Source organism: Quercus suber, unplaced genomic scaffold (genome assembly GCF_002906115.3).
Source record: "Quercus suber isolate HL8 unplaced genomic scaffold, Cork oak 2.0 scaffold_249, whole genome shotgun sequence".
NCBI lineage: Eukaryota > Viridiplantae > Streptophyta > Magnoliopsida > Fagales > Fagaceae > Quercus > Quercus suber.
The window spans coordinates 447578-457958 of record NW_027069705.1 but is presented as its reverse complement, the minus strand read 5'-3'; the positions used below and the strand labels follow the sequence as shown (position 1 = coordinate 457958).

Genomic DNA, 10381 nt, shown 5'->3' with positions numbered 1-10381 from the left:
TTTCTATTGTATATTTACATTTTGAGGAAAAGATATTTATTATGATGATAATTATTTTATTTTCAAGTATTATAATCTCCAATATTCTTTCATGACTCGTGAGTATACATGGTTAAGATTAATACACTTAGAAACATTACTTTAGTGCCACTTAAGGCTTCGCCAAGTCCATTATTGACATGGTATGATTCGAATGCTCTACACGGATCCTCAGACATATATGAAATGGAATAAAGATGGACCAAGCTACTTATGGACGTAATCACAATTAACATCACTATGGTTAGGCGATAGGTATAGCATTGCAAGCAAATAGAGTAGAGAGCTTACCATTTGTTTCTATTAGAGTCGTGAGCTTTCGTAAATAAGAGACTGAAAGCAAATACCTGAATAAACGGTTTACTTAACCACACTACACTCCCACTCCAAAATAATTCTAATAAGAGTCAGCACAAGAAGCTTGTTAATAATTACTTGCTTTGATTTTATTTTTAAAAAAAAAAATACTTGCTTTCAAGTGAGATATATATATTGTGGGGGGTTGGAACATAGCTGGCCCTTGGACTTAAGGCCAAAGAAGAAAGACCGAAGAGACACCCTTGAAATAAAGAACTAGGCCCAGATCCCAACGTAGAAAAGCCCATGCCCAAGAGAAGATAGCCCATTTGGACTGGCTGCCAAGGTAATTTGAGGAACAGATTTATCTTGAGAGATGATAACCTAACTGAGAAGAAATCAACAAATTCACCAAGGACGCAACTTCGGTCCCCATTGTTAAGGAATGCAAAGAAGACGATGTAGAGTCCAACGTAACAGTCATCTTTACATTAATTAAGTGTTTCTACCTAATTTCAGCCTCATTAAATGTTGAATAACTGGCCTAAATAGTAGAGATATCCCAAAAGTCTACCTTCATGATCAAGGACTTGTAGGACAGGTGTCTGATGGGACAAATATCTCCATAAATCCAGCTAAGAGATACACAACTTAATAGAAGAGAGGGGGGGGGGGGATAAAATGAGGAGATAGCCAACAAGATGAGGGATCTAGAAAAATCAAGAAAGAAGAGATAGAGAGAGAAAAAGAGAGCAAGAACTTGTGTTTAGAGAGCAAGAATTTGTATTCATCTTTGATTCATACATTGTACCTTGAGAATTAGTTTTTCTCAATCCAACTTCCTTAATCTTCCATCTTTGTCCTTCACTTATTTGTTTAATCTTCCCGTTGTAGATTTCTTTTACTTTTTTTTAGAAATTAATTGTGTTGATCAAGAGCTCTAGCACTGTTCATTTCGGTTTGTGTTTTTGACCCCCACATATATATATATTTCAATAAATTATTCTATAACTTTTAGAATACTTTCTTAAAAATTAATTGAAGAAAGTACACTCACATAAAATTATAAATTGAGACTATCTAGACTTTTTAGAGAATTTTTAAAATCTTAATTTTCACAAGTAAATTTTTTTAAATTAGAGTCATTCATAATTAAATAAAAGTCCTACCATTTTACCGTAAAAAATAAAATAAAAGTTCAAATATTACTCCATCATCAAAATTTAAATATATACTAACTAGTACAATTTCAATATCTATATATTGGCAACATGTCAAAATACATTTAAGTAGCTAAGAAACTTGCAGTTCAACTGCAGTTTTTATTGTTTCCAATAGAGATCTTTATGTTCAAATTCTTCTAATCCCTTCTCCCAAAATTATTGAATAATATTATAAAAATAAAGAAAAAAGTTTGGCCATAATTTCAAAAAATATTTGTTTGGTAATAAACCAAATAAGAATTAAGAATTGATGTTATAAAAAAAAAAAAGTAAGAATCGATTTTTTTTTTTATATAATGAAAATTGAGAATTGATTTTAAATGGTTTAAATTTGTAATTATCAAAATTTTATTATGATTTTCTTTAATTTTTTTTTTATCATAAAAATGAGGAAGTCGAAATGAACCAAAAGTGAGGAAGGATAGATAGGATGGGTTCAACCACGAAATGTTTGACTGACAAACCTTTACCATAAATTTGACTCCCTTCTACAAAATTACTCGGATCTCAGTTGGCAAATACTAATATTTTAGTGACAAAATTCACAGCCAGCTCTACTTATAAATACACCATAACCCATCGTGGCCAATGCACACAATATATATAGTATACAAAACAATACCAAAAAAACTTCAGCTAATCTCCAATGGCAGAAGCAGACCAAACCATCGATGGAAACCTGTTAGCAGCCAAGTCCCTCGCCCACTTCGGCGTGGAGCACATGTTCGGCGTGGTCGGAATTCCCGTAACCTCATTCGCCAACCGCGCTGTATCTCTCGGGATCCGTTTCATCGCTTTCCACAACGAACAGTCACACACAATATATATAGTATACAAAACAATACCAAAAAAACTTCAGCTAATCTCCAATGGCAGAAGCAGACCAAACCATCGATGGAAACCTGTTAGCAGCCAAGTCCCTCGCCCACTTCGGCGTGGAGCACATGTTCGGCGTGGTCGGAATTCCCGTAACCTCATTCGCCAACCGCGCTGTATCTCTCGGGATCCGTTTCATCGCTTTCCACAACGAACAGTCCGCCGGATACGCCGCCTCCGCCTACGGCTACCTCACGCACCGCCCCGGCGTGCTCCTCACGGTCTCCGGCCCCGGCTGCGTTCACGGCCTCGCTGGCCTCTCCAACGCTATGATCAATACTTGGCCTATGGTTCTCATCTCTGGCTCTTGCGACCAAAACGACGTCGGACAAGGCGATTTTCAAGAACTCGATCAGATCGAAGCCGTTAAGCCTTTCTCGAAATTCTCAATCAAAGCCAAACACGTGTCCGAGATCCCTAACGCCGTCGCTCAAGTCCTCCACTGGTCCGCTTCGGGCCGACCCGGCGGGTGCTATCTGGATCTCCCATCGGACCTATTACATCAAACAGTCACAATTGCAGAAGCCGAGAAACTCTTATCGGCAGCCGAAACTTTCTTCGTAAACGCCACTCCCGAAACTCACGTTTCGGGTATCGAAAAAACGGTGTCGTTGCTCCGAAACGCGAAGAGGCCGTTGATTGTGTTCGGAAAAGGCGCGGCGTATTCTCGAGCAGAGAATGAATTGAAGAAACTCGTGGAGAATACCGGAATTCCATTCCTTCCGACTCCGATGGGGAAGGGGTTAATCTCCGATACGCACGAGCTCGCAGCCACGGCAGCGAGATCGTTAGCGATTGGGAAATGCGATGTGGCGTTTGTGATCGGTGCGAGGTTGAATTGGTTGTTGCATTTTGGTGAGCCACCGAAGTGGTCGAAGGACGTGGTGTTTATCTTAGTGGATATAAGCGAGGAAGAGATAGAGTTAAGGAAAAAGAGTGTGAATGTGGGTGCTGGTTTAGTTGGAGATGCGAAATGTGTATTGGAGAGTGTGAACAAAGCTATTAAGGATGAGCCTTTTTGTTTGGGGAAATCTCATCCTTGGGTTGAGGAATTGAAGAAGAAAGTGAAGGACAATGTGGTCAGATTGGAGGCGCAATTGGCGAAGGATGTGGTACCGTTTAATTTCTATACTCCGTTGAGGATTATAAGGGATGCCATATTGGCGGTGGGGAGTCCTGCTCCGGTGGTGGTTTCTGAAGGGGCCAATACGATGGATGTTGGGAGGGCGGTGTTGGTTCAGACGGAGCCGAGGACTAGGTTGGATGCTGGGACTTGGGGGACTATGGGGATTGGTCTTGGTTATTGCATTGCGGCTGCAGTGGCGTCACCAGGGAGGCTCGTGGTTGCGGTTGAGGGGGATTCTGGATTCGGGTTTAGTGCTATGGAAGTTGAGGTATGCTTCTCTCTCTTTCTATATCTAGTATAAGCTAATGCTTTGTGAAAATTTATGTCTTCTTTTCTTTGTGTTGTGTGATTAATGGGCTGCATTCTAATTAACAAGCATAATGAAAGAAACGACTATGATGATAGAATAATAGTAAGTGATTAGAATTCATTCTTTCCTATGAGGTTAAGCATTATCATGGTATCAAAGTAACTTGAGTGCAAACTGCAAACACAATCTCCACTTTACTCTCATTTAAAAATTTTAAAATTCGACTTGTTAGTCTTACTTATTATGGCGGAGTTGTTCAAGCTTTTGGGACAAGTGGTAATTTATCACTCTAGATGTTTTCTGGCTTTCCATCAGTGACAAATTTTAGGCTGCCGTGTTGGCATGTAGAGAAATATGTGGATTGAGTTGAGTATGCATAGAAATCTTGTTTTTTACTCAAGAATTGGAACCCCGGCCTGCATGAGACTGTAATATAAGGGGACTAAATCTTCAAACAGAGAAACATTTCATCAAAATGAGATGGTGTTGACTTCTGACTGCCAAACTGATTCTGAAATGAAGGGCACATCATGACTTTGTTTATTTATTTATTGCATTTGTGAGTTTCTGCCTTCATTCGTTCAAAACTTAGCTTCCCCAATATTAGGTTTTAGAATCTGCACTGCATATTCTATTTGCACTTTGGTACCTACTGCTCCTGTCTTTCTAGTAAAATGATGTATAACTAATCTTCCATGAAGGCATTCCATGTTCTACTTTTACTTTTCTTCTCAAATCATCCTCTAGATTATTTTTCCTTACCTTGTTTTCTTCCAGGGTTTCATTTTGATGAGAATAAAATACAAATGTACTGTTTTACTCACCATACACTTTGCATGTGACTGATTAGTCTGAAGCATTACATCAAGTGCATTCATTTTTGTTTTCAAAATGACCTATACAACAAAATAAAAAATAAAACAAAAAACAAAAAGCCCCACTTTATTGAGGGAAAAAGGATTTCTTTAAGAAGAATTGACGCCAGTTACTTCATTTCTTTTTAACAACAAGGAGGGAGCCCTCTACTTGCAATATGTTTCATTTGGTGCAATGCTGTTTTCAGCCCTCATAAAAATAGTTGTAATTGGTGTTTACTGTTGTCTATACAGTCTGTTAGTGAAACTGCTGTAGTATGGAACTTGTATCTGTGCCTGTGTAACAAACATGGACACGAACACAGACAGGACACAACACAACACAGCAATGCGCAATACACGACGATACTAGAATTCTTGAAAAATTAGGACACGACACAGTGGCGAGACAACAATTAGTTTATACAAACATAATAGTTGTAATTTTTGTTCTTGAATTGTTTAACCCCTTGTACACTCCCTGTGTACTAGGGTGTTCCTTTTTTGATATCAATAAACTTCTTACTTATCAAAAATACATATATATATATATATTATGTTTATTTTAAGTTTGAAAAAAAAATAACAACCATCAAAGTCTTAAAAAACTTATCTAAAATCAAAGATTTTTTTTTTTTGGGGTATAAAAAACTTATAATTTTTCTTCTTGACACACTGAAAACACACATGCTCTTATCCTTGGCGTGTCTGAATCGAACATGGACATGCTGGGGATTTTGGAGTGTCCAAGGTTTGGGGGTGCCTGCATCTGTGTGTATAATCTTATGACATTGATTTATTGCATTCGTTTCATTTGTGCTAGTAACGCAAGGACTCTTGGTTTTTCATGCAAGTACTAAGTGACTGTTTGGATAGTGCTGAAAAGCACTGCATCTAGTGTTTTGGCTTTTTTTTTTTTTAGAAGTGGGTCCCGTGCACTGTTCACAAGACCCACAAATCTCTTTTTTCACCAAAACTTTCATTAAAAATGGGTCTCACGGCATTATTCACACATTTAAAAATTATTTAGTGTTTTCAGCAAAATAAGCGGATCCAAACACACCCTAAGTACTAACATGAGCCTCTCCAGTTTTGGTTGTTCACTTCTCAATTCCGCTGCCTGTTTACAGTCATATGTCAGCGGGCCTTTCTTGTTTCCCTCACATCTTAGCCACAAGTGGCTGCTCTGAAGTAGTATGCCCTTGACTTGTTCAATATTCCTGTATAATTGTGTGCTGTTTGGTTATATTTGGTCACTTAAATTGGTTGACCATCATGTGGGCACTGTAATGTTCTGGAGACCATTTGGTACCTTCTGATCATTAGTTGTTGGCTGTGTACCTGCGGTGTATGATAGGCTGATGTGGTTGTCATGAATGATAGTTTTATAAAGCCTCTTGGTTGGCTAAATAGTGGAACCACAATCATACTACTTGGCTGCCAACATTAGTTGCTTTTTGTCTTGATCTTTAATGAAATAAGGTTTGGCTCCCCTCCCGTTTAGCAGCCTCCAGTTATCTCCCATTTTAGATAGGATGACTGACACATGGCATATAGGCAATCCAACAGTTATTCAAAGAAAAAAAAAAAAAAAAACACTCAAACCAAATTTTCTCACTTTCTCTGTATGTCTCATTCTTTCTCTCTCATCATTTCTTCTCTTCTACTGTTCTACACCTCCCAGGTCGCCATCCCAACTCCCAACTCTGAAAATCAAGTCTTTCTTTTTCTCTCTTCTACCCCTACACAGATTTTCCTTCCTAATTTGTTTCTCTCTCCATCACTTTCTCGTTTCTTCTTTTCTTTGCCTCTGTCAGCACTTTGCCTGCAAAAGCCTTAACAAGATCACTATGCTCTTAGAACTTCACCTTAATGGCTTGACCCAAGATTTAAGGTATCAGATACTCAACCAAATCGATTAAAAGGAATGATAATCATTTAATTATGCTAGTAGGAATCCATGTTTGGATTATGCTTTGAAGGGGCTGCGCCTAAAATTCCCATGGCAGCTTATTGTTTTTATTCTATAAAATTTAAACTTTGATCCTAATTGAGGAAAACAATTATATACACAATCATTTGTTTTCTTTTCTTTTCCCATCATTTTTGGCCACCAAACAAATTAAGGAGTGGGAAAAAAAAAAAAACAGTGGTTGGGGTTAATGTTCAACAGTTAAGCAAATGGGTATTTGAAAAATTGCAGGAAAAGAGTGAAATAGACAAGATGGAAAAAGTTCTAAGGAAAAAAAAAAGAAAAGAAAAAGAAAAGGAAACAGTGAAGAGAGCATGAGAGAAAAAAGATGAGGAAGAAGAAAATGGGATCCCACCAACAAATATCATGATTATGGTGCAAAACTTCTTATTGTTCTTATAGAAAAACAAGGAAGAATTGATTTTCTGAGTTGGGAATGGGAGGGACCGAAGAGAAGAAATGATGAGAGAGAGAATGAGACAAATGGAGAGAGTGAGAAAATTTGCATTTGAGTGGTTTTTGTTTATAACCGTTGGATTGCCTATATGCTATGTGTCAGTCATCCTATTTAAAATGGGAGATAACTGGAGGCTGCTAAACAGGAGGGGAACCAACCCAATGACATTATGTAAATGGAGATTGCATGTTAATTATCAATTGGAAATGGTAACCAAATATCGTTCAAATTGGCTGTTAAGAAGCATGCTTTAGTTAGATTGCCAACCAAAAAGGGGATGCACATGTATTCAAGTGGACAAGTGTACTGTTGAACTATTTTGAAAACATGAAGAGCTCTTATCACAGTTTTAATCTGGCCAAAACACACATAACTGCTTGGTCTTTCTTTAGAGCTTCCTCACATCCCCTAAAGTATTGGATCCAGTAGAATATTTTGGATCTTGGATGCATCACCTAGTTAAATTCTGATATGACGTGTGCAGATGTCTTGGTTTAAAAAGTTACTGGTAAGGGTTCCTTTGTATTAGCATGATTTTAGTGTTTTGTCATCTGAATAAATCATTTCGACACTGTTTATTTATTTTAGTCTTCTACAAGGGAGTAAAGCAAGGAGGAAGAGTGATAACCTGCTATATATATATATAGCATTTAAAAGCTTGAAAGTTTTGAAATCCATCCCAGATTTTGGGAGAATAAGTTTGATTCATGGGGTGGTAATATCACTAAGCTTTGGAGTATTACAATAAATTTACCTATTTTGTTGTGTTTTCAACTCCAGCAGCTGTGGCAATTTATTATGAGAAGCTAGTTATTGTTCCATTTCTGTTTTGTTAATTAGGGGAAAATTATTATTTGCTAAGGCCTTTCCATTAAAAAAAAAAAAAAAAAAGGTAGGGAATATAGAGACTTCTGGGGTGTAAGGTACTAATATAAATTCATAATATGGGAATTGTAATGGTTTAGACAGCAACGGAGTTTTTTTTTTTTTTGGCTTATCCATAGGAGAGGGATTTCCTTTGAGGTTGGTGAGGGTTTCTGTGAGGACAGTATCCTATGTCTATTCACTGATTCAGATGGTATAAGGCTTTGGTGTCTCACATTAAAAATCAAGTCTTGCTTCTTATTGTTGTTATTTGATGTTTAGGAGACATTTGAACGAACTAGTGGGTATGAGTTTATGAGTAATAGGGAGGTTATGATTGTAGTTATCAGATTCTAAAGGCCTTTCCATTTTAAACTTCTCTTATCCTATTTTTACCAGAAGTTTTTGTGTATGTTCTAGTAGCAGATTTTGTGCCTTCATCCATTTTCATTGCCAAGAAGGATGTGGTGAAATTATTTAGTCTGAGGAAAGAAAAGGTGTCGAAAAAGTTGAACTGGACGTATTTGCTGGCATAGTTGATCTGTTTGGTATTCTCTCTTTTAGATTCAACATTTCGGATCCTCTGTGGTTGAAGATCTTAGAAGGCTGATTAAATTTTTTTATTTATAGGAAGAAGGTTTCAATTTGGTTAGGTTGTTTATTGAAACGATAAAGAAGAGGGGACAGCCCCATCTTCCTCCTCAGCCCTCAGGACTGAGGCTGGGAAGTAGGAGTCTTGTAGATGGGGATGTTCACCACTCTATTACAGGATGTTCCAACTTGAGGGCAGCTTTATTCACTGACCTGATTTCATGGAAAATGCTGCAAAAATCAAAAGAAAGGATGGCTGATCTAATATCTGCCACCTTGGCGGGGATGGACCGGTCTGAGGATATTGCTGAATTTTCCAGAAGTTATTAGGCATCAGCATCACAGATAAGCCCATGAATGCCTACTTCCTCAGGGAGATCTGTAGATGTCTGCAATGCATGGCTTTGGTTCCTCGCTTAGATACTTTTAGTGTTGAAATTTAGGTGGACATTTTAAATCTTCGACTTGGCTTGCTTCCTAAATTGGTGGTCGTTAGATTTTGAGGCCTTTTTTGTTGTGAAGTCTTCTCCTGCCTTCCTGACTATGCTCCATACTTGTTTGAGGAAGGAGTTAGCCGTATAAGTTGTTGATCTATATTCTATTAGAAGATTTGACTGTCCTTGGTGCCAAGTACTGAAAAGAGGTTTCAGTACTCTTTTTATTTTTTTCATTTGGAAGGACAAAAAATAGGCGTTTAGAAGGAAAACTTAACAGCATATCTTTTCTAGGTTATTTATTTCATTGGATGCCACCTCCCTTTGGTTCAACTTATTTACCAGCCTAATTGACTTGCTTTGATTTGCAGTGTTTTGTGTCCATCTGCTGGTTTTTTTAACTTAACTTTATAGAGGCAATTTTCAAGTTCAATTGTTATTGTTACTTTAATTTTGTTCTTTGCATAAATAGGAAATCTTTAAATATCTCTTTGGATCGTTTACGATTCTATTGTTCATTTATCTTCATTCTTCTCTGAAGTTTTCATTTCTATTGTTATCTCTACCACAATTGCATCTGCTGTCTTTTTAATTACTTATTATCTGCTTGATATAAAAAAATTCATCTGGTGTATGCTTTTCTTGACTTTTCCAGACATTGGTTCGATACCAGTTGCCTGTGGTTGTAATTGTATTTAACAACGGTGGTGTCTATGGTGGTGACCGGAGGAGCCCTGAAGAAATTGATGGGCCTCACAAACATGATCCTGCGCCCACTTCTTTTGTCCCCGGTGCAGCCTATCATACTCTAATTGAAGCTTTTGGAGGCAAAGGTTATCTTGTTGGGACACCTGAAGAACTCAAGTCTGCCCTTTCAGAATCCTTCTCTGCCCAGAAACCAGCTGTCATAAATGTTATTATTGATCCTTATGCTGGTTCGGAAAGTGGGAGGCTACAACACAAGAACTGATGTAGGCCATAGTTGCTTTTTTTTTTTTTTTTTTTTCCACTCACACAGAAATATGGTAAAATTACAAGCAATAAGACCCGTTTAATTGACCACTACCAACTCCCTAACAAGCATTTCCCCAGCACATGTATATGCAAGTTCAAAATTATGTACAGAATCCATTATCATATACGTCTCCTTGCTCCAATGTCAACATGCTCCAATTGTATGCACGATGCTATATGAGGTCTGCGTCAATTTTATGATCAAAATAGAAGTACATGGCTACTTGCAGAAATTTTACATTATTAAACTCTAAAGGCACACAAATTGACAACTTTCTGGGCAGCCAGCAATGCACAGATTGAGGAGGAAAAAAAAAAAAAAAA

The 10381-nt window shown here is 37.5% G+C and overlaps 1 protein-coding gene across 1 annotated transcript; it reads left to right on the top strand.

Annotated features, from left to right (window-relative positions):
- The first annotated feature begins 2376 nt into the window (after positions 1-2376).
- LOC112028189 (2-hydroxyacyl-CoA lyase) lies at positions 2377-10159 on the top strand. Its single transcript, XM_024060856.2, has 2 exons — positions 2377-3829; positions 9699-10159. Exons 1-2 carry the CDS (start codon positions 2429-2431, stop codon positions 10011-10013), a joined length of 1716 nt encoding a protein of 571 aa, XP_023916624.2. The 5' UTR covers positions 2377-2428; the 3' UTR covers positions 10014-10159.
- The last annotated feature ends 222 nt before the right edge of the window (positions 10160-10381 follow it).